The 25,532-nt window shown below is 41.2% G+C and overlaps 1 protein-coding gene across 4 annotated transcripts in view; it reads left to right on the top strand.

The window, feature by feature from the left end:
• The window catches only part of GPC3 (glypican 3), a 301,135-nt gene that overhangs the window by 134,185 nt on the left and 141,418 nt on the right, over positions 1 to 25,532 (top strand). For all 4 annotated transcript variants that reach the window (XM_075187254.1, XM_075187253.1, XM_075187255.1 and 1 more), the window contains 2 exons: positions 2,297 to 2,427; positions 4,337 to 4,462. In XM_075187254.1, coding sequence (XP_075043355.1) covers positions 2,297 to 2,427; positions 4,337 to 4,462 — 257 coding nt within the window. The remainder of the gene's footprint in view (positions 1 to 2,296; positions 2,428 to 4,336; positions 4,463 to 25,532) is intronic.

Below are 25,532 nucleotides of genomic sequence, written 5' to 3'. Positions count from 1 at the left end.
CTGAGCCTGTTACAAATAAGAGTCTTTATGTAGTCCAAAAAAGTCAAAAACTTCATACTGATCATGGAAGACAGCCGCAGATCCATTGATGCAGGCCAGGGGTTAAAAAAGAAAATCTTATAATAAAAATCTAAATAAGTTGGGTTATAGCTACCCCTAGTGGCCACTTGTTTATATTACTTTCTCTCTTGTTTTTTATTTCTTTCCTTTTAAAAATGTACATAATTATAAAAAAGAGGTCCATTAAACAGCAGGTTTTGCTAAAAGGAATGTAGCAATTGTTTGGGTGTTATGTGGGAGTTCTGTTCTTTTCTCTCTGTAACAAATTCTCAGTCTAAACTTCATACCGCTGTGAGTATTGCTGTTAGCAGGCTTTTGAAGCAGCAAATGTCATTTTCATGGCACAGTCAGGGGGTACTGAGTTGTAGATGGAGCAAGCACAGTCACTCCTTTGGCTGCATCTCCCACTGCGCTTTTGCTACCCTTGCTTTTTTACATTAATCTTATATTGTGGCATAGACCATCACACAGCTGTTTGCATGGGGTTCCAGGCAGGTTGAAGCGGGTTGAAATTGCCCTTTTGGTGTTCTACACACAGCAGTGCACGGTAGTATATGGCTTTACAACTTAGTTTTTGAAGTGGTGCAAAATATACGTTTGCAACAAGCAGAGCATGGTCTGGTTATCCTAAGGGACTTGGGAGTAAATGAATTAAACCGATATTCTGCGACTTTGCAGGAGAGATTTAGGGGCATATTCAATTGTTGGCGGAAACGCCAAAAATCTTGTGCTCCGCGCACTATTACCGTTATTACGGTATTATTTATGTAGCGCCACTAATTCCGCCGGGCTGTACAGAGAATTCACCCACATCAGTCCCTGCCCCATTGGAGCTTACAGTCTAATTTCCCTAACAGACACACACAGACTGAGAGAGACTAAGTTCAATTTAATAGCAGCCAATTAACTTACTATGTTTTTGGAGTGTGGGAGAAAACCGGAGCACCCGGAGGAAACACACTCAAACATGAAGAGAACACACAAACACCACACAAATAAGGCTATGGTCAGGAATTAAAGTTATGATCAGTAATCCAAAGAGATTTGATTTGATATGATATAGCAGCGACACTAATGAATGAAGTACTATCAGCTGAAAGGGTCAATAGCAAGCAGCCAATCAGAAGTGAGTTTCTGCAAAATATGCGCTCCTCCTAAATGTCTAAGTAGGTTGCATCTCCTGGAGGTATGCTACATGTACATGAACATGCCCAGAAGCGGAGCTAGTTAGCTGTGGGCCCCAGTGCATGAAAGAGGGAACTGGGGGGCCCACAGCTTGCTAGTTGCCCGTGCAGTGGGCCCCACTGTCTCCATGGGCAACGCACCTGCTGCACCAATGGTAGTTCTGCCACTGAACGTGCCCTTCCTGTACTCATCTAATGCTTGCTTTTCTCGGTTTCACCTTTTCAGACACAGTGGGCAAGTCTAAGATCGCACAAATATAAATATAGAATCTAGTAAAGGAATGTGTATGTCACAAAAATGGATCTACACCCAGTGGTCATAGTGAAAATTTAGAAGTGGCGGTATGGAAAATGTAAGTTAGTGGAATATGATAGTTTTACAGTGAAGACAGTAGAAGTGGCGATATGGCATACCAGCGTATACCAGCCCACTTCCACCACTGCCTACACCCAAATCTAAATTTGTGTAAGTGGCCCTAAATGTAAATGATCACAGGGAGTAACTTGCATGTTTGACACTCAGCTCCTGTGAAGAATAATTTATGGTTAATAAGTCGCTGAGCATCTTGGGATATGTAGTGTTTTGCCTATAGGCATGCATTTCCTTATGCATTTTTCACAATTACTCTTTGGCTGCTGCTGCTAGTCTTTGTAATATACTTCCCTTTTAAATGACAGGATTAAGATCAAAGGCTTCTGATTTAATTATTATACTCTTTAGAGTTAATAAACTACAACAACAATTTATTTCATTTAGAAAGAATAAATAGCTTTATTATGTTTATTATTTTATGATTGCAGTTATTTTAAATATTGCTGTTTTCATGTTTATATTTTCTCACAACATTAACAAAATGTATTGTGATGATATCTCAGTAATTTTCACAGAACATGTAACACCTTGAACTTTATCTGTAAGTTTCTTTTTACAGTATGAACCAAATTAAAAACATGTTATCTTATCAAGAATTTGTTGGAGGTCAAATCTGCTGTGTAAATAATTGAATTTATGTTTTATGAAATGCTAACAATTCTTCCTTTAATTTTTTTAGGTGAATAAATTGTGCGGTACTTCAAAGCAAAGAGTGTCAAGGTCGGTGCGTATTGGAGCAGATTCCTATATTAATAAAAAGATACTGAAGGCCAACACAGAGAATGAAGAGACACTGTCTGGAAAAAGGAGGTACAGTACATAAAAATATATCCATATTACCCCACGTCTTGTGCTGTGAGTACACATACTCATCTACGGGACGAAGATTATGTGGTTCTTTATTCCAGTGAATGCAGATTGCCTGAAGGCTTAACTGGAAGAAAAAAATGGGGTCACTGTAATTGGAACCCATCATACATATATGCTGTTAAAAGTGAATTATGGGGTTCCTCTGGAAACAAATAGGTTTTAGCCAACACCAAATTTGTTATGTGATGTTACACAGCGACTATAAATAACTTACGCTGGGGTCTATGACCCCAGAGCGGTAGGTGTCAATATGTATCGCTTATACATAATGCAGTACCGCTGCAGTTTGCCATGATGGGGCTGCTATGGGAGCCGCGGGGTAGACCCCCTCCTCAACAAAGACTTATTTCCTTGTACTGTTAGCCTTTTTCTGCGACCAATGGAGAAAGTACTATGCACATGCACATAACGCTTCCTCCCAGAAGGGAACCAGCAAAGTCAGAGAGGCTTCAGCAGGATCCCATTGAAAAAGCCCCATGCTGAGATTTAGCTTTTCGTAGCTTAATAAGCCTACCTAATGCTGCTGTCCCCATAGAGGGACAGCGGTAAGTCCTGGTAATTAGGTTAATGACCGAGAAGTCTATGATTTCTCCAGTGTTAACCCTCTTTTTGCCAGCTTTTACCCAGGACTTTTGGCTCTTCACCACTTATTAAATAGACCCCACTGTCATGGAGATGGCTTTTTATTAGATATATTTAACAGAGAATTAAAGTCTCCAATAAAAAGAAAAATCTAAACTCTCATCCATTCAAGTAGGAGAAACAAACGTTTCTAGATCCTGCACCAGCTCAGTGTGATTCACCTCTCTAACCCCCCCAGTACCCGCAATCGTGTGACATCCTGGATCATTTTGAATGTAAGGGGCAATATAGCTGGCCATGGGCTGATTCTGCTGCAACCGGCCGAATTGCACAAGATCCAGATGTTCATCCCCTTGGGCCAATTGTCTGGATCTCTTCCGGCTTCATTGGTGGTGGTAAGGTGACTGTGTGCACAGGTGGTAGTGGTCATCTTCCAAATACCAACAGGGTATGAGTTTATTTAGAGCAGCTCTGTATCTGTTTGTTAAGTGACCCTCATTGTCATAATGTTTGTGATCTACTTTGTTGAGATTTTTTTTGCACAATTGAATATTCTTACGGTTTTATTCTTAAAATAAATGTCCCTACATGATGGAGGTTTTATCTCAATAGTTGTTGGCATCCAGCGTCCAGCAAAGTAATCGCTAGCTGTGCTATCATTGTTATACAACAGCATTGTTACATTGCTTAGATATCTGCAGGGAAAGCCAAGCTGCCGTCCCAAGCTCTAAACCTGACCACACACAAGCTGGATCCCTAACTAATTTGGCCACACACTTGAGTGACCAAATGATAGAGATCCCGCTGTTCATCTCTTGGGCCTGGTGGCTGGATTAATTAAAAAAGTGAGTTAGCCCCATTAGTGCTGTGAGCTAATGAATTCACACACAAGCAGATAGGAATCAACTTCCAACTGCACTTACTATCATGACCAACAATTATAAAATTAATTTTTATTTTTGATTGTTGTTGGGAAATCTGCTTCTTTTCAGGCCAAAATACAGCATTGTGTCAGGTGACAGATACCGCCACCGGTAATAGATTGCATGGCCATCTTAATAAAGGTACATTGGGATTACAACGCAGCGATTGCAAATTAATATAGCAGAAAACATTAACTTGCCATTTTATTTTTCTATGTATCAAGCACAGGACACTACTAATAAAAGCACAGAATATAAATAAAAAAACATGTTCGTGTCCCTTTAATGGCTTCATTAAGCAGATTATAGCGTGACATTGCTAACAGTCTTTGTTCTTTTTCCAGGGAGTTTATAATGAAGTTGAAAGCCTACAGTCACTTTTATGGCAGCATGCCTGCACTCGTCTGCCGTCACAGCACTGTTGTTGAAAATGACACATCCTGCTGGAATGGACAGGAAATTGTTGAGAGGTAATTTTATACTATGTTAGGTATTTGTACCACACTTTAGTGACCAGTCTATGCCATGTTCGTGTAGACAGTGGCATACTTACCATTTTCCTTTTTTCCACTGGGAGAAACATCATGCTATGGAAAGCCGTAAATACACAAGCTAGTTTGATCACAGAGCAGCCAGAACGCTATAAGATTTGTTCTTACATGTGTGTAAACAGACTGGGCTTCCTTAGCGCAGTTGGATGATGACCACTTACATGGTCAGATGTCTTCATCTGAGCGAAAGGCAGCACGGTGGCTTGGTGGTTAGCACTTTTGCCTCACAGCACTGAGGTCATGAATTCAATTCCCGACCAGAGACTTATCTGTGGGGAGTTTGTATGTTCTCCCTGTGTTTGTGTGGGTTTCCTCCCAAAACCTAACAAAACATACAAGCAGGTTAATTGCTTGCTGACAAAATTAGCCCAGTATAAATAAATGGTGATGTTGAAGTAGTAGTTGCATACATATTTCAGCTGTGTTACACAGAATTTCTTTGATCTATTTCTATGATATCTGACAGCGTAGGCCCAGGCTTAGGTAGGCAAGTATTGCAGCGGCGGAAGATTGGTCACTGTCATCATCTTAAACATCTTAAAGCAGTAATCCCCAATTATTATTTCCTTTTCAAAATCTCTTTGGCAAGCAGACAAATATGACAGGCTCACAGCTCTCAAGATGTCAAGTTATGGCAGATGGTTGACAACAAGGGGGAGATTATCACACTGCAGACAGAGCTCAGAGCGGCATTACATGTGACTGTGGTTACCATGGTTGTCACATGACACTGTGCAGAATTATAAATGCGTAAGATCAGCTGCATGCAGCCATGGTGTGCAAGGATAGTGGGATCCCAACTGGGAAACACTTAGGTTGAACCTTAAAATGAGTTGCAGTCAAAATGATTAAGAATGTGCCATCATGTGTTGTGTCTCCCATGAAGTTCGGTCACTCTGCAGTTTAAGAATTCCTATTTAGGTGTACCAAAATCCTTTTAGTCCTTTCTGTGTGTATTTATAATAAGCGCAGACCCATAATTTTGTCAAGACTTATTTAAAAGTGTTGATAGAGTTTAAATCAGTCAAAGAATGCAAAATTCACCCCTATATATAGTGATTGTGAATCTGACAGACTCTTGCCACAGTCTTATCTAGTATGAGACTTCAGGAATCAAATTGTCATGAGATGTCATGGTGACTCAAAAGGATGCAAGGGATGGCGATGAGGGCTTGCGATAACTTGTGTGCAGGGTTTAGTATGACTTTTCAAATAGTGAGTGTATCCCATGGTGGCACAGTGGCTAGCATTGCTGTCTCACCACGCTGGGATCATGGGTTCTATTCCCACCATGGCCTGGCTATCTGTGTTCCTCCCATGTCTGTGTAGGTTTTCTCTGGGTACTTCGATTTCCTCCCACACAGTCCGAAAACATACTAGTAGACTAACAGGCTTCTGCCAGGAATAGATCCTAGTTTGTGTGTGTGCCGAATCGGATCTGATATGAGAGTGTCCAAGATAGAACTCACATAACATTGTTGCAGAGTGTTCCATCGGGAGAAACGCGCTATATAAATAAACATTATTATAATGATAATGGTGTGACACTTGCTGATCTGCAAGCTACTTATTTGCAAACTTACATGTTATACAACCCTGTGACGCGACCTTAAATTTAAATGAGTGTAAATCTCCTCTGAGATTATGCAAATATATAGAAGTTCAATGACTTTATGTATATGAGGAAACTTTTTAATGGCTATTACATTATCCAGAGACAAATGGAATAATTTGCTTCTTAAATTCTGTTCCAATCTCCATATTTGAGTGATATAAAATCCCAACACTCCTAGGGAAGAATAGGCTGAAGTATACATCCGTATCTCCTCAGTAAGTAACCTTAGGTATTAATTAACCTGTACTTACAAAGCTGACCTGAAACACTACAGGGACGACAAGATGTCAGCAGATCATTTTTAAAAATTACCGATGCTTCCAGGATATGCATCTATTAATATGAATAACCAGGCTGGAGGTATTGTATGACCTCTACTTATCCAGTGGAAGAATCAGTTTAGGGAATTTCTCTCCATCTAATTTAATGTGCATTTAAAGTTTGATTTTGCACTTAATATTTAATGGACTTTAATAGAGCCTATGTTAAAAGTCACTAGATCTCATCTGTAGTCCTTTAATTCAATATGTAAGACTTCTATGTGACATCTCTTAGTAACTATGCAGCAGAATTACAAGCCGTATGTTGTATTTCCCATTATTTACAAAGCTTTTTACAGGTTGTACGAGGGCACTGGTCATTTATCAGTAAATCTAAAGTTGAATAGACTTAAAAGGATGTTTAAAAACCTGAAGTCTTAATGCAAATGATAAGATAGTAAGAGGTGTATGATATAAATAGAATTAATGTGGATAACCATAAATTTCATAGGGTGCCATGTGGTATACAGCACATTATAAGGAGACACAAGGACAATGGGAGGAAACGTATCAGGAAAGAGGACCCTACTCTGAAGAGCTTACAGTCGAAAAGTGTGATGTGATACAAACGGGAAAAAAAGGCAAATGTTAAATCTTGCTACTGACTAAGGAAAAATTATTTCATCTTAACTTAGAAGTAGATATAAGGTAGTTTAAAGGAACGGCTTCCATAGGTTAGCAATCTGAGAATGTTTTACAGCATTGTGACAGAATGGGCAGCTTAAGAAGTAGTGAAGAATAAGCCCAGGCACATATGGAGAAAGAGATTAGATGTAAGGCCATTGATTGTAGTGCTTTAAAGGTTAAGAATAAGGACTTTGTAGGTTATGTGGCAGATTACTGGAATCCACAACGGTGATTTTATAATCCTGTGAGCAGAAAATAATCTGGGGGAGAGCAAAACAATTCTAGCAGCAAAATTAAAAAGTAGATTTTATATGATGGAGCTAAGAATTATGTAGGCTGGTTAGCAAAAGATTGCAGTAGTACAAATGAGAAAGAATTAGGGTATGCGTGAGCGTTTTAGTTGTGGCATTGGAGCAGAAGTGGTGGATTTTGCCAATGTTAGTAATGGCAAGTTTAAGCAACAAAGCTTATATGAAATGGAGAGAAAGGAATCAAACGTAAACCCTCTGCCACGTTCTGAAACTACTGGAATTATGTCAGGTCTATCAAGCATAATCTTATCCAACGTGTGCTGGGATACAGGATACATTTAGGTGGAAAGATTACAAGTTCTGTTCTGGATAAATTGTTTTTTAGTCAACATTGGGCCATCCATATAAAATAATCTTAAGAAATTCAGAAAGGATCTTTGCAATTATTCCTGCAGTACAGACAAGCAGACTACTGTATCATCTGTAAGGATGATGATGATTGAAGTCACATGACCTGATGAGGTCTTCCACAGAAAGTGTCTGTATGGAGAAGATTAGTGGCCCGTTATGAAGCTTCAAGACACTACAGGATTGATGAAGGGCTCGTGTTCGTTCCAGAAAGGGAGTGAGTACTTATAGGTATAAGGTAAACCGTGCAGGATCTTGATTGTGAATGCCCAATGCATGCACAATTTGAAAGAGTATTGAGTAATCAACAGTCAAAATCTGAAGAGGGGTCTTGTAAGACACAAAATCCAGATCGTAAGGGGCTAAAAAAAAGTATACTGAGCTAAATAGTTCAATAATTTTTTTTAGAAGCTTTTGAACTGGTAAGATGCATAGAAATACATTTAAAGTGATATTGTGATGATAGGAAACCCACACTTCCAATATGTCCCTTCAAATGAGGAATGAGGAATATAAAAAAAGAGCCATGAGAGAGAAACTTGAAAAGGATAGTTATGGTGGGAAAGTCAAGTGTTATGGATCACAAAACATGCATCAGAGAGATAGGACAAGCACAGAAACAAGAATAATGTACCGCACCTGTGGACCATGTAGGGATCAACCGAGTACATGGTGATATGTATGAAGGATCAAGCAGTGTAAAGAGCGAGGCCATGGCGGCCTCCCCCCACATGCAGAAATACTAAGCTTAACATATAAACTGAAAATGAACTATAATCTGAAAGGAAAAACAACTGGTGTAAGGTAAGCTAAGCAGAAATCGAACAGCAAAAATAGTTATCGCATAGGAAAAGACACTGCCCTAAGCGGCAGTAATATAATTATGTAAAAATACCTAAAGAACAAATAAAGTAACATCAGCAAGGCTATAATGAGTCTTCATCACAAATAGGACAAGGTTACGTAAAGCTGAGCAATTCGTGTAGGTCCAGTGAAACTGAAACATTTGCAATCCGCTCAATGCGATTAGAAGGGAACAGTCCATCGGGACCAGCTCACAATTCAAGGGGTGTTTCTTGGGTTGCAGGCAAGAGTGTCCCTGGGGCTTCTGCTCGGCTGACAGACTTGTTGCCATAGCTCCCGCTGAGGAAAAGTCTGGTGAAACCCTCCTGCCATTCTGGCAAGGGCACCCGGGAAATATCCTGGGAGTTGAGCAAAAGTTATCAAGATCTGAGGGGTCTCTTAGTAATGTATGCTTTCCATTATGTGTGGCATGCAGGCTAAAGGGGAATCCCCAGCGATACCTTACATCGCATTTACGGAGCTCCTCAGTCAAAGGTCTTAGAGAGCACCTCTGTTGTAGGGTATGCTAGGAGAGATCTTGAAATATCTGGACTCATTAAAGTCAATTCCATCAAGGTCCCTGATTTTCTTCAGAATCTCTTCCTGTTGGGAATGGTAATGCAGTCTGCATATAATGTCTCTGGGTTTTTCTGTGGCAAGAGCTTTGAAGAACAGAGCTCGGGCCCAATCAAAGGTGATTTGGGTGGATTGGTAAAGCCCCAGCACCTCGTTGAAGATGTTTGTGAGGACATCCACAATGCCCTGAGGAGGGATATTCTCTGAGATGCCCCATATCCGCACATTGTTGCAGCGTCCTTGATTGTTGAGGTGATCCTCTCTCGTCTGAAGTAAGGTCCCTAATTTCAGAATACTGGTCGGATACTGCCTCCTGTAATTTAGCAACATAGTCATTAGTTCTCTGTCATCCTCCAAGAATGTAAGCCTAGCAGCCAGGTGCAAGATGTCAGCATGTATGCTTGAGACTGCGGTGGAGACTGTCTCTTGCATTTTATGTTCCAAGTCCATGATATCCTGCTTGGTTGACAAGGATTTGATATGTTAGAGACTCTTGTGCAGATGTGCAGCGTCCCCGGGAGGTGAAAATGGATGCTGGGTTAGTGGTTCGCTTCAGTGTTGTGCTACCTGGAAGAGGATCTGAGTCAGAAGTAATGTTAGACACCCTGAGGCAGGGCTGCCATCAGAAACTGTGGGGCCCAGTACTAATTAATCTGGCAGGGCCTCCCTTCCCCATACATGTGCCACCCTCCCTCTTCGCCATATATGCGCCCCCTATCCCTCATCACAGTAAATGTTCCCCTCCTCCCAATGTAAATGTCCCCCTCTGCCCCCCCAGTCACAGTTAATGTCCCCCCCAGTCCCCTTCTCCCCCACCACCATGGTTATTGTCCCCCTCCACCCCCCACCAGGCACAGTTAATGTCCCCTCTTCTATCTGCCCCTCTCCTATAAAATGAATACCTAATTAATTTACCTTCTCCTCTTCGATGCTGCACCTCCCAGTCACTGATACACTGGGAGCGTGGCACACAGTGATGACGTCACTGTACCATGCTCCCAGCCTATCAGAGTCTGGGAGGCGGAGCTGTAGCATCGCGGAGAAGAAGGGGCAGCACGGTCAGACTGAGGGGTTCGGACAGTCCAGGGAGCCCAGACAGACAGAGGTCTGTCTGGGCTCCCTCGACTGTCTGGGCCCCTCACAGCAGTACTGCCCGTACCCCCCTGATGGCGGCCCTCCCCTGAGGAACTGTCGCATATCAGGATGCGGGGAGGTATCCCTACCACGGATGCCTTCTGTTTTTGCCGTGGCCGTCTTGTCTCTGCCCATGAAGATAGAGATAGGTTACTTCAAGTGCAGCAGCATGAGTCAGCAATAATATAAGTAGGGATGAGCGGCCAGCCACATACCCACATTGAGTCAGAGCATGGCGGGGTTTAGAGGCTACCGGATGCTGGAATGCGGACATGTGTTCATGCAGCACCTGTAAACAATCCTCTCCTGAAACTTCTTGTGTTCCCAGCAATGGAAATCACCAAAGTAATATTATGGAGAGTGAAGGTGGGATATCACTTATGGCCACCAGGTGGCGTCAGAGATTCTGAAATACATACACAAAGTCAATCTCACAATTGTTCAGATTTCCCAGCTTGATTATGCAGGCTAGAATGTAAGCTGCCACATAAGTTTTATGGAATCTGTTGGGGAGACAGGGGCACATGAATTGCTGTCAGCCGGGGGTGAGCCCAGATGAATGGTGAAAGTGAGGAAGCAGCCTCCACACTCTAGTGATGGTTCAAGTTGGGGGAGACACCAAGGGCAGTTGCTAACTATGAAGTGGAGTGCAGGCTCTTGCAAGAAATGGAAAGAAAAAGACACAGCCACATGCACCCGATATGTGCATTGTTTCAAGCAAAGTGGGGCAGCTGCGCATCCTCCTTCCTCTGGCCGGCAAACAGCTAGGAAGTCCTGGATGCTGGCTTGACTGGAGGCGACCTGCTTGTGGTGTCTGCCTGAGTGCTGGGGTTTCTTGGGTAGCGTGACCACGTGACCCTGCCAGACACCAGTGTAAACCTCCAGGTCACTGCAATGATTGGTGCGGCACAACCATGGCAGCTTCCTTAGAAGAGGAGACATGTGGGGCATCTTTTAGGGCGAGGGGGGCCGCACGTGGAGCGGCGTGGCCAAAGAGGGCATGGCTGCTCCGGTCACTGAAGCGTGGTAGGCCGCAGCTGGTGTGGCATGTAGCTACTGGCTCTGAGAGGTCCCAAGCTGTGTCTGCAGGCCCTTGATGTTGTGCGGGTACCGGTTCTGCAGAAGGTGGCCCATGGATCTCATGGATAGCCCTGATTTTATTGGATTTTAGGACGGCCAGGAGCAGAGCTGAGAAGAGGCATGTCTACTTTCAATGGTGTCCAAACCATGCCCCCAAGACTATATTTTTATTACTCAGACACTTACACCTTCTGCAGGAAGCAGGGATTTACTCAGCAACCTGATCTGATCATGCTCCTGCCTTTGCAGCTATTGGCCTACCACACCCGGCATTCTGGCACTAGACTTGAAAATTCAATGAATGTTTGCTTCAAGATGCTTATTGTAGATCCCAATTGGAGTCCTCTCTTGAGGAATGTATCACTGTCATTGACAATCCTGACATTTCCAAGATCTCTGTATGGGATGTCCAGGGTAAATGTGTTCAACTGGGGGCTTTTATGAAGCAGCAAATGGAAGAGCAGATTCATAGTCTCCTTCAAAAAATTAAAGATCTGGAAACTGTCCTCAAGTCCTCTTTACCGAAGCACCTATGTACAGAGTTGATGGAAACGAGGACAGAATTGAATGTCTTGCTGACTGATGAAATTAAACTTTCTTATCGGAAATGCTGCAACCGCTTCTTCCAATGGGGCAATAAACTAGGGAAAATGTTGTCTTGATCCCTACGAACCCAAAGACTTATCTCATTCATCCAATTAATAAAAGATGACTGTGGACATTCCTATTTTGAAACGGGCAAAATAGCCGTCACTTTCCATTCTTACTATTCAAAATTATATAACTTTGTTGGCTTCACGTCGCAACCTGAGGGACAGGATCGCCCCGGAGGAGTTCAATAGCTATTTTAACTCCGTTAAGTCCCCACAACTCTCAGTGGAGAATAGGAAAATTTTGGAGCAGCCTTTTACGTCTCAGGAGCTGGAATAAGCTATCTCCTTGTCTCCTGCGGGTAAGAGCCCTGGTCCGTATTGCTTTACCACACGTTATTTTAAGACCTTTAAACCTCAGCTTGTTCCCTTGCTCCACCATTCATTTAATGATGTTTCAGCCAAGTCAAAATTCTCCAAACAATCTCTAGAAGCCCATATCGCAGTTCTCCCGAAGGACGGGAAGGACCTATTACACCTATCATGGATTTGTAGAGTCAGTGTGATCAAAATGAATACATTACCTAGAATCTTATACATAATGTAACATAGTAACATAGTTGATGAGGTTGAAAAAAGACACAAGTCCATCAAGTTCAACCTATTTTGGATCTCCTGCGATCCTGCACTTTATTTGAAATTGATCCAGATTAAGCAACCGCCGATCTGTTTCAATTGGGAAGAACTCTTCCAGACCCAATATTGCAGTCCTATTTTTCCCTATATCCACTACTATCCTTCATTTTATTTAATGGTCGTATCCCTGGATACACTTTTCTATTAAAAATTAGTCTAACCCTTTCTTAAACATATGTATTGAATCTGCCATCACAACCTTCCCTGGTAGTGAATTCCGTATCTTGACTGCCCTTACTGTAAAGAACCCCTTCTTTTGCTGGTCGTGAAACTTCCTCTACACTAACCTTAGGGGGTGACCACTTGTACTGTGTATAGTCCTTGGGGTAAAATGTTCCCATGAAAGTTCTTTGTATTGACTCTTAGTATTTGTACATAGTAATCATATCTCCTCTTAGACGCCTCTTTTCTAAAGTAAACATCCCTAAACTGGCTAACCTTTCCTAACTTAATGACTCCATACCCTTTATCAATTTTGTCGCCCTTCTCTGAACCCTTTCTAGTTCCAAAATATTTTTTATAGAGTGGTGCCCAGAACTGTACTCAGTATTCAAGATGAGGTCTTGCCAACGATTTATACAGTAGCAAAATTACACAGTCTTCCCTTGCATCTATGCCCCTGTTTTGCATGTCAATACTTTATATGCCCTTGCAGCTGCTGCTTGACATTGAGCACTATTGCTACGAGCATTCCCAAATCCTTTTCCATTATAGATTTCCCTAAATTAATTCCATTTAATTTATAGATTGCATGCTTGTTTTTGATCCCTAAATCCATAACCTTACATTTATCTATGTTAAACATCATATTTTATTTGGCCGCCCAATCCTCCAGTTTATTGAAGTCCCTCTGTAGAGAAGCTACATCTTGCTCTGATTTTATTGCCTTACAGAGTTTAGTGTCATCTGCAGAAATGGAAACTTTACTCTCTAAACCATGCAAACTCTTCTAATCCACATCCCTCCGGAAATGGCTCTAAGGTGTCCAGGGTGTGATCAGGTGCTTTATGTGGGGGAAAAGCCCCCCTCCCCATATACAACAAGAATTTTTTTTCAGATGCTAACATTTAGGGGTCTTCAACTACCACACATCTCTAGCTATTACAATGCCATTATGCTAAACAGAATATTAGAATAGACCAGAACCAAAGATAGCAAACATGGGGTCTCAATAGAGGAAAATTTCCTCCAGTCCCCATCCAACATTGCTCTCTGGTTGCTGAATCTGTCCCTGCTCACTCATCCAACTACTTCACCCATGCTAAGATCTTGGAAACAATTGAGAACCATGCCCTACATCTTTTCTAAGATCTCACCACTCACCTCCTTTTTAGCAAACTCGGATTTCCCATCGGGTATACACTTACCTTCCTTTCACAATTGCTCACGAACAGTGGTCTTCACATTAGCCAGCTGGTGGACTCAAAGGGCATCTGTCCGTTCGCTGAGATTAAATGTAAATGGGATTTACCCAACAATGAATTTCGGGGTTACTTGCAGCTCCGACACCTCTTGCAATCTGCAAAACGAATAAAGCTATTACGCAGAGACCTTACTGTTTTTGAGGCTTTATGTGACTGTTTCTACCCCTTCCCACGCTATATCTATTTTGTATAAACTCATAGTAGAAAAATATGTTTCTATACTGCCACATTTCACCAGACGTTGGGAATAGGATCTAAATCGAAACATCTCTGTAGAAGAATGGAAGAAGGTCTTCCAGCTTACCCATGTATGCGCCATCAGTACCTCTGTACTGGAAACACAATATAAAATATTGACACGGTGGTGTTGACATCTGAGTTTACTTCAGAAGATGTACCCGAATACCTCTGGGTATATGTTGGAGGTGCTCTAATGCTCTGCACATTTGGTGGGAATGTCCACCTCAATTTTTGATTGAGGTAGTTTGCGCTGCTAATACCATTCTAGACAGTGAAGTACCTTTGGAACCAGCTTCCAGGCTCCTCAACTTGTTTAAAATCCCTATTAGTGAATTTAAAAAATTACCCGATCAACGTGGCTAAGGCGGTTATTACCATCCGATGGAAATGCCCCGATCCTCCACCCCTCAAAAGGTCTAGTATACCCAAGTAGACTACTATAAGTCAATGGATGATTTGCCACTGATAGTCACTGATTTTAACACCACCTGGTTCTTCTGGCTGGAATTCAAGGTCACTGATTGTTTTAAAGGTTACATCTTCTCATCAAAGGGGGTCCCATGATGGAATATTTATTGGAAGATCTTGGCTTGGTTACCATGATATCACCCTTTTTTTCCTCATCTCTTTTCACTGATGCCTCCAATCTCCAAGGCCACTGACCCTATGTGAGATGTATATGGTCCCCCCCCCCACCACCGTCATCCGGTATTCCCCCACCCCTGACCCCTTGTCTATCCTCTCTTTATCTAGTTCTTTTTTCTCCATATCTGTATTTTCTTACTTTTGTCTTCTCTTATTTCTCATTGATTGATATATTTCAAAATGTAAAGCCTTGTAATCTATGTATTATATTGTGATATTGCTGGATCTTTATCTAGCTATATGCTTTCAATAAACAAAGTTTAAACAAAAAATAAAAAGACTTGTAGTGGAAACATCACAGTACTTGGAGAACTAGAAGCTATGCGTTTATTTTCATTATTCTTCTGCTAGACAACTGTTGTGTTTGCTATCCTATAGCAATGTTAATTACTTTGAGAAATGCCATTTAATTGTAGCACAGATTGGTTCAACACAAAACGCATTTCAGACATGGGCGTCACGTCATGTGAGAGGTGTCCAGGACAGAAGGGTGCATGGTTAGACTTCAGACTGGTTACAAGAGCACGTCAGGGCAATCTGACCGGTACTTTGACAGGGTAGAATTTTCTGCATAACATGACTTTCCATGAGAACAAAAGAGTCTTAATTATCTTCAAATAGAGATTTTTTGAAAGGACCAAAAACAAATCTTGTCATATAATGTCATATTATCTCTTATATTCTCCATAAACTAAATTGCATGATATCCATGCAGGATTTGCCTCTTCTTAGGAACTCCTCATGGAGAATCCACCAATGATAACACTTATTTCCTACCATCTGTTTATTGATAGCCTGTTCAGGGCAATATTTTTACAATAATTCTTGCACCATATCTGAATAAAGGAATATACATGTTTGAAGTTAGCCGTCTTTTACCTCACACCCACTTACTTCCTTTGAGACAAGGGGGTCATTTTATCAAAGGGCAATCTAACCCTCTGATGCTTTCTCAACCTGCGGTATGTGTAACCCTCCATGGGTACATCATACAGATTGAAGGGGTACTATCGTGGCTAAATTAAAATAACACTCCTTATATAAGCAATGAATAAAACTTATTCAAAACAAATTAGAACAGGTTTTTTTTTTATAATTATTCTTTTTTCACAAAAGGAGATACTTATACACATGCATGGTATACTTTTAATAGGTTTAGGGTGCTTGGTATGACTTGATACACAAAACTTGCTTTACCACACCTATTAAATCATGATTACTGGTCATTGCCAATTATTGCAGTGGTTGCAATAAGTATGATAAGAATAGTGTTTTACCTCGGCTTTGATGCGTGATGACCAGCTAGGAATGGGGAATGAGCACAGCTAGTGTTGTTTTTAAAGCCTTTTACTAACCTGTGATGTGTTATTGCCCAGCTGCTGATGCTGGAGAGGTGTGTAAAGCCAACGCTCCCAGTCCTGGGGAAGGAGCATAATATTTAATCCAATCCAGCAGTGTTGGTCCAGGTTTTCTTCCTGATTCCCCCTGTTGTTGATTGAGATAATATGACCCTCTCCAAGACAGGGGCCACTCCAGGAAAAGGGCAAAGCCTCCCTGAGTGCTACGAAATCTGCTGACGCTATTAAAATAAGTATTGATGGTGATGAGTGGGTCTCAGGTAATGTCACTGGATGGGTCTCTGGTAATGTCACTGGATGGGAGGCTCTTATATCTAGTGGTATGGGGTCAGCACATCTCCAGGATCTATAAAAATATAGTCTTGCCTCCCACCGAGCACCAGAGTGGACCAGCAGGTTGTCTGCCTCTACCAATTGGCAGCCCCCCCCCCCCAAGTTTCAAGGGAGCGGAATTTTTTTAATTAAACCCATCTCCACATTGCACCAGGGACTGCATTTGAATATATCTGTTAGTTCCCAACATTTGTAGAATTTGTGGTTAGAGCTCATAGCCTAGAAGTTTTATTGTGCCAACACCCACTGCAATGGAGGTGGTATTTGAATATATTTTTTTTTACGTTCATTCCACAAGCTCATTGGAGAGCTAGGATATATTTGGGAGATGGGTGTATACTCTAAGAGTGCTGGGACATTATTGCAAAGGTGACAGCAATTCTATAGGGAGCGATAAATCTTACCCCTAAATGATGCCTGTATTAAGCTGCAGTTTCTTTGCAATAGACAATAACTTAGTAAATTGGGAGTTCGGGTAGTAGAGTTCCACTATGACAAAATATGCCATTGTTTATCTCGCTGACCTGCTATTTTAGTAAGAGGAACATTTAGGTTGTATACTACAAGATTGTGATGATACTTGGTAAATGGATGCTAATATGTTCTGAGGCAGTCTATTACAGGTCTATAGACAGTCTGCTTTGGTGATGGAGAACTGCCTATTTATACTACATGAAACACAATGAGTGATGTTCCTGAAGAATTCTGCAGTCTGATCACAAACAGTTAACAGGCATTGAGCAGAGAGTTTGGGTGATGCCTGTCAAGGGCATTTATTATGTGAACCGAGAGCTGCGATGAAAACACTGCACATGGCAGGCAGCATGCTTGTGTGTGAAATATGGAGTCAGTGGGCGATTGTGATCTACAGCTAAACTCCTGCAGTGCAGAGCGTTGCTAAAGGACTTACAGATCAAAGTGTCAGTGATAGAGTGCATGCTCTCTCCAATTTGAAACATGACATTTAAAACTATTCAAAGTACTCATCAAACTGTTGAAGCATTTAGTATACGACCCACGTCAGGACATTCTAACATGCCCTAGGTAAACAAATACATTGCTTTCTAATTTGTGTGCCAGTATATAATGAAAATAGGTGTTTAATCTGCAGGCTCCCTCAGACACAAGTTTCTATCACTTTTTTTTAAAAACTATGTTTAATTTTAGATTTATATTCCCATTAGATCCTTCAGTTCATATTTTATACGTTAGGATGCAAACGTTTCAGTATTCTGATATTCAGCCTGCAATGGGAGGGGACATTACTAGCCAGAGAGGGGGCAGCTTCAAAATCTCCATACATGGGAAAGAATTCTATGATGCTCATAAGGCCCTACAGGTCAGCAAGCATATGTCTATCCCCCCAGTCATGCAAGGCATCTCCCAATACACACTAGACAGGCATTCTGACACAATATTTGGATGTAGATGAAGAACACAAGAGTTGATTTAAACATCTAAAGTCGTTTCATGATATAAAGCAAATCACATGAGTCATGTGTGCAACATTGTCTGACGGTTGTTGAATTTGAAGTTAACTCCCTAAACTCGGCCTGTAAATATTCCCTATATTTTTCAAACTGACATGCTTATGCTAACAGGAGGACTGCGTTATGCCTTACACAAGGAAGTATATTTCAGAGAATGAGACATACCCGAGCAAAGAGGTCATGCACTAAATCTAGGGGCGGCAGCCCGATAACATATTGTCTGATTTATATACATTGTAGTGAGTGCATAGAAAAGACGTCAGAGATGGAGTGACTAGTAGACCATACCTGTGACTGCTCGGCATGTCCAAGGCGGGACACTTAAGAATATTTACTAAATATACATATTCAGACAAATCACATAGACACATGTAATATTCTATATACTAGTAAAAAAAACTGCAATGCAATTAAAATAATAATAATAATAAATAATATTATTGCTTTGTGCACTTGATTGTATTTAGGAAGATGGGTTCGTAAGTAATGTTAGTTTCTTTGTAGGCAATACATGGACAGTGGGGGGTATCGGGGATAATGTAGGCATTACCAAGTATTTGCATTTTCTGTATTGGTGTACTGCACAACCAAGAAAATGGGAAAAACTGCTACTGTGTGGTTTGTCTATTTACATGAGCAACTAGGCGAGTTTGGAGTCTTGCCCTTTTTGGTGAAAAATGTTAGGTACTCAGGGTTCTTGAATTATGTCCAAAATCCTATATAAATGCTGCCCAAAATACAAAATTTCAAACTTCTTTATTGACTTTATGCTTACTTCTGAATAATCATACCAGGGAGATTGTGCAGGTAACATGTAGGCGCATCACGTAGAGTGTTGCGCTTCCGAAAGTGGCGTGTTCTTCTCTGCGCAAGTTGCTTGTCTAGCTCTTTCATGTTTTCTATCTATCACTCAATCTGTGGATTCCTGCTTACTCCTATTCCTCTTCTGAAATCATCATCATCATCATCAATTTATTTATATAGCGCCACTAATTCCGCAGCGCTGTACAGAGAACTCATTCACATCAGTCCCTGCACCATTGGAGCTTACAATCTAAATCTCCTTACCTACACAAACACACACAGATCGAGAGAGACTGCCCCTGTTACATGTAGCCCTGTTCTCACTTACATAATCACACAAATGCGTCGGTCATTGCCTTCCACATGCTCAGCACACTCATCTCATAATATACCCTGTACTTCTGTAAATATTCTAATAATCTGATTGGCTATAGGTTGTTCTACCTCACCCATTTCAAAACAGGGTACAAGGTTGTTCTATCCCACCCTCTTCAAAACAGGGTATACACAGTTGGGTAAAAAAATGAAGAATTATTACAAAAAGGTGCTCAAACCCTATTTATATGAACCTTAAAACACCACAGTTACATGCAGAGTGGATGCTGCTCTACTGAATTAGGGTTCCAGGAACCACTTTGTTGCTAACGGTGCTTAGTGCATCCATACAGACTTATGTATCAGAGGGAAAAGAGGGACTTTTTGGAGGGGAAAAAGTAACAGAGAGGTTTTGGTTGGAAAGTACTATCTGCCAATAAGAAGGAAAGCTTGTGCTTATATGATGAAGTGCTGATCAACTGGTGGGACTCAGGATCTGCTGCTATTCTGCTAACTGGGAAGTCAAGACAGAATTACAATCCAATCGGCTTATCAGTACCAGGAGTATGAATATGGTGTGTTCGTGTTAGCAGAAATAGAGATTGGAAACCATTCAGTCACATCAAGAAGACCATTCCTGAGCCATCTGATATTTGTGATACTATGATTGGGAATGTATAGTGTTACCAGCCCAGCAGAAGTCAGTCTAATTTAGGCACTTGTGTGTCTGCGGAGAAATGTGACGCAACTTCCACTGGGACAACAAAGTGCCTGAATGAGATTTTCTGATTGTACAGCGCAGGGCATTATGTTGGTGTTATAGAAGTAGAAGCATAATAATAAATAATAATGATAATATTTGCATGAATTGCTGAACACAGGTTCGTAAGCAAAACTTTAGAATAAATTTACAAGGACGGCAAAACAGGGACTTGAACCAGTGTCTCCAACTAATCTCCTAGAATTATTGTTGTATATTCAGTGCACTTAATCACCCAGCCAATATCTCTATTGAGACTTCCCTGGTACAAAGGCATTATAATCAATGAGCCTGTCATTACAATAGCTAAAAATAACTGGGCTTCAGACCAGATTTATGAAGGTTTCCTTGTCCTACAGGACATTTCACAACACTGCTAAATTGAGAGGTCACATCCATTCGCTGACATCTCCCACATCCTAAAACAATAGATAATAGTAATATTTGACAGAGATGACCATATGTTTTACATTTCACACCGGCATAGTAATACTGTGAAGTGGGCAGAGTTTGTGCCATTCGTTCCGGTAAATGTTGCGTAATCTGATTGGTGCCAGCCACGGAACCCATTGTTCTATTTTCATCTAATAATTTGCTCAAATGTTTAATTTGGTCATTCGGTCAAAACACTACTTACATTGTTTCCTTCCTGCTTTGTATTACTGCTCCCAGGGGGGGGAATTTTGTACTCACTACTGTAAATATACCTCCCATGTTTGGCAAGAAGAGTTGCCGGAAAGTGATGACCGAGTTCACGTATCTGTCAAGTTAATGGTCAGTTGAGGTAGCTCAGTGATTAAAGGTATTGTTTATGTATCACTACAATACTAGTAGTTGAAATCACTCTGTTAGTTCCTTGTGACAAGCCACTTAAGCACCAAAATTATATTGTAACCTCATCCGAGCAGGGAAATTGTGTCTGATAAGTTTGTGTATAGCTCTGTGCAAATATCCTTCACCTATATAAAAAACAATAAAATAAAAGTCAGATGTTTAATTATGATTTCTCTCCATGGACTTAACTGTCTTTCATTATCTGATTCAAGACCCCCAAACTGAAAGTTTTATATCTTGGTGGATATTTGCCAAACTGTTTCGCTCATCTCTACCAATTAATTGTTTAGCAATTTGATACATTCCTTTTATCCCCCCAGCAGCTGCCTAAATAAACCAATATGTTGCAATATATTAAGAGAGCCAGGAGAGGTGCAGATCTGGGTATCCCAGGCCTTAGGTACTAAGGGGCTTCAATGCAATGACAGCTACAGACGTTACACCCTTGGAAGCTATTATCCTTTATCAAGTTATACTGCCAGGACGGATACGGAATTTCTAATGAGCCTGCTTCATCTCTAATTACATGATCCAACATTATGGTTCTTCTCTTTCTCAGAAATATGCTTTCTTCTCCACAGAGTGTTATCATGTGGAGTCAGAGGCTAACTTGAGATGTCTCCATATGCTCGTGTACACTCCGGGGCCAGCTAGTAATCTTGGCATATGTGGGTGAAAGAAAAAAAAAGAAAGCTTCTACCCAACACATGGTAGATATTTGCTGGTCCTCTCCACATGAAAGAGAGCCGCACATGTGCACTGCAAGTTCGCGGGCGCTTGTGTAGTGTCTCATTATACATGCATGATGTGTAGTGACAAGTTCTCTGATACACGATGATTTAAACATACAGTAAGCAGGAAAAAATGTAACGCAGCCCTCTGGAAGATGTTCTTTAGGGTGCCAAAATCCGCACTGTGTTCTACATTTCTGAAGAATGCTGTGAAAACACAAGAATAAGAAAATGTAAAGAGAAACAGGTATCACTCACCCAAGTCGCCATATAACCTGGAAATGATGGATTTTATTATGCAGAAGATGAAATGGGCTGGCTTGTACTAAGCAAACTTAAAAGCATATAGAAAATAATGCAGGACTCAGTGTTCCCAGATGTTGGGCCTGATTCATTAAGGATCTTAACTTAAGAAACTTCTTACTTCAGTCTCCTGGACAAAACCATGTTACAATGCAAGGGGTGCAAATTAGTATTCTGTTTTGCACAGAAGTTAAATACTGACTTTTTTTTTTTCATGTAGCACACAAATATCAACTTTAAATTTCAGTGTACAAATAAGCTATCAAGTATTTGTGTGCTACATAAAAAACAGTCAGTATGTAACTTATGTGCAAAACAGAATACTAATTTGCACCCCTTGCATTGTAACATGGTTTTGTCCAGGAGACTGAAATAAGAAGTTTCTTAAGTTAAGATCCTTAATGAATCAGGCCCGTTGTGTCAGGGTTAAGTGCCTTTTTAGCTTTGCTTTATTTGGGTACTACTTACCCCATTTACAGCCCCCAATGGTCATCACCCCAAGGAATCTGCACTCACTGCACTTTCATGTTAATTTATTAGACATGTATTTCTCCTAGAATTAACTGGTTTATTTTAATTTGATCTATATTTATATATGAAATACTGTAATTATCTTTTTTTCATGTCCTATAAGCATCAAGTGTTTAGGATATTAAATTAATTGTTCTCGGAGGGCGTTTGCGCTGTCTATTCTGAATTAACCTAATTTTAATCTGAGTAATTTGGCCGTCCACTTAATGGCTGCTGCAGTTCTGAGATCCATTCTGCATTTTTATGTAGTTCTTTAAAACTCTACTTTGTGATAAAAGGTTCAGTGTTTGTGTGTTACTACAAGTTTGGCTTCTGTCCCATTTGGCAATTTACCAAACCAGAACTAGTCTATGGGAAAACGTCAGTTTCTAATTTCTAAGATATGTCTGTGAGATTGCCAAATCTTCCACTAATCTTACAATAACATTGTCTGCATCTGTACAAATAGCAATAATATACAGCATTCTTTAAAGGGGAAATATGCCAAGTTAAGGTTAGGTTGGTTGCCCTTCCCAATGTTAGCTGGCTGTCATGCTGGGAAGAACAATTGGTTGCTTGCATGTCAGTCTTCTAATTGTAGTGATACAAAATAACAAAAATATATCTATATTTGACTGGTAATTGTTGCTTGCAGAATGATTATTAAGCAGAAATAATAAAACTCTTCAGATTTATCAGTCCGTAGATAAGTAAATAGGGGGGTACCTGAATGATGTTAGCAGGGTACGTGAACAGGAATGTATGCTCCCAAAAGTATTAGGCTTCCCCGAAACCCCACCCTCGCCATTTAAACTGCCATGCGCACCATTGGTGGGTTCCAGAACCTGGATTGAGACCTCATGAATAAATAGCCGATGATGGGGCGCCAGACAATAAACTGGTTTGGGACCCCCTCCTCCACTCTGCCCTGCCCAGATACCAGTTCTTCTGAAGCAAACCAGTATTATGCAACCTGCTGCCATCCAGTTGTTGTGGAACTACAAGCCCCAGCACACCAGGCTTCTGGGGATAACAGATAGCAACTGGAGGGCAACAGGTTGTAGAATACTGGTCTGCTTAAGTTCTTCTCAATATGTTTTATTTAAAAAAAAAAAAGTTTTATTAAAGCAAGTAAGTTCTATTTAACTTGCTGTACTCACCTCTAAGCTCCAACTAGCGATAATCACTGATGTCTGCTTACTGTGAGTGACTCTGCTTCAGTCACGTGAGGCTGAGCACCAGATGTCAATCAAACGTCTGCTAAGTGCTGTTAGAGGAACTCGGCATATGTACTAATCACATACAACCTTTGGCAAGCTAATTCCGGTAGATCCCAGGCTGGGGGGGCGTGGTTGGAGGGTGGGATGGGCAGGGTGCGGTAATTTGTTATTTTGGCTCCGCCCCCGTGCCAAAATGCAGTTTTTCCACAGGGGACGGGGCCAAAATGACGCAATTCACCACGAATTGCATAATTTTGAGGAGCATGTTGCCATATGCGGGATATGCCTGCTCTCCCGGGAGCCCGTTGGCAAGTATGATTTTATAGTTGCCTACTCTCCTGGATTCTGCCCCCTTCGGTAATGAAGTGGTGGGAGTGGGGCTTAGTGCCTCGATTCACACGTCGTCGCTTTGCTGGGCCCCATCCTCACACGCCCACCTCCCCCTGGGAACTTTCGGAGGCCAACACACAAAAGTTGGCAAGTATGTTACAAATACAGATACCAGGCACTGGGGTGTACAAATCATGCTCTAATGGACTAATGCACTGTATTGTAAGGTAAAGCTTCTGCGCCACCTGCTTAAACTATAGTAAATGCAGCACTGGCGGGAGATCCGGGAGTCCCTGTTTGCCCTTTCCACCCCTAGTGAATCCAGGCACCATTAGACAGTATAAAAAGATTAGGATACCGGGTGGTGGGGTCCATCGGGTAATCTGGCCCTGGCCACTCACCATGGTAAGTGAGGCCATACCAGACATCTTCCCAGCAGTGTTAATAAAGGTGCTGACTGGCAGGATGGCAGAACAGGCCCCTAAAGTTAGGAGGTTTGTATTACTTCATTGACTCCAGATAGTTTTAACAGAATCTGTTAATTATTCCCAAAGTCCTATGTATTCTATGTATAACCTAAAATCAACATTGGCAATAGCCGCCCTCCTCAGAAACACATTTTATTTTATTACCCAATTCCTACCTAGCCAACACATTCATCTTATAAAATCTTTTCCGTTCCCGCTGGGCAAAGCTAGATTACAGTTGTAAAGAATGTATTTATTTCCATGGCTACCTGTCAGTGCACACTAGATGGCGCTGTAAGAACATCTCATTGATCTGTGTTTGAAGCGCTGTAATGACTGATCTTCATTTCATGCAACAGGAGACAGGGTGTGGAATAACCTTCTAAGAAGGAACTTGAGGCATGTGAAAGATGTGTTAGACATAAAAGAGTATCTCAGCATGCCTGTATAAGTGAATTTGAAATGTGAACAATAAGTTAATAAGTTAGGAGGGGAGTGTCTCAATTTGTACAGGCTTACATTGACCTGGAACACAAAACTTTTTAAAATGTAATTATTAGTCTCATGTAAAAAAAATATCTCTGCCTGTGTGTAGCAGATATATTAATTCCTTAGTGAGAGTAAGCATAAGATTGATATTTTCTCATGCTACCGGTTTTATTTAACTAAGAATTGGAATGTTGATGGTTTATGCTTCACTTATAAGGATATTATAGTCAGTAGCGTAGTCTTTGAGCTATGGCCTCGCTGCCCTTCCCCCTTCACCACACATGCACTCTACCAACCTTTCGCAATCACTTTACCTTGTGCTGGTGGAAGCACATATGGTCACATGAACCTCAACATAATCAGTGACCACAGGCTGGGGCTTACTTGGGCCTTAAGCATTTTGGAGCCGCAGCTTAACCCCATCCCCCTGCATTACCCAGTGGCTTTGTGCCACCTGTGACTACCATCTATTTCAGAAAAGGTCCATCTTTGGACCGCTGTAGTGTATTAGTTTGCAGAGGACCTTCTGCTACTTGTACTGAACTCATTGCGTTATATTAACGTCAGTGTTTTTCATCTATGCATTCACGTCATTA

The sequence above is a fragment of the Mixophyes fleayi genome, chromosome 9 (genome assembly GCF_038048845.1).
Source record: "Mixophyes fleayi isolate aMixFle1 chromosome 9, aMixFle1.hap1, whole genome shotgun sequence".
Taxonomy (NCBI): Eukaryota; Metazoa; Chordata; class Amphibia; order Anura; family Limnodynastidae; genus Mixophyes; species Mixophyes fleayi.
This window is presented reverse-complemented; position numbering and strand designations above follow the sequence as displayed.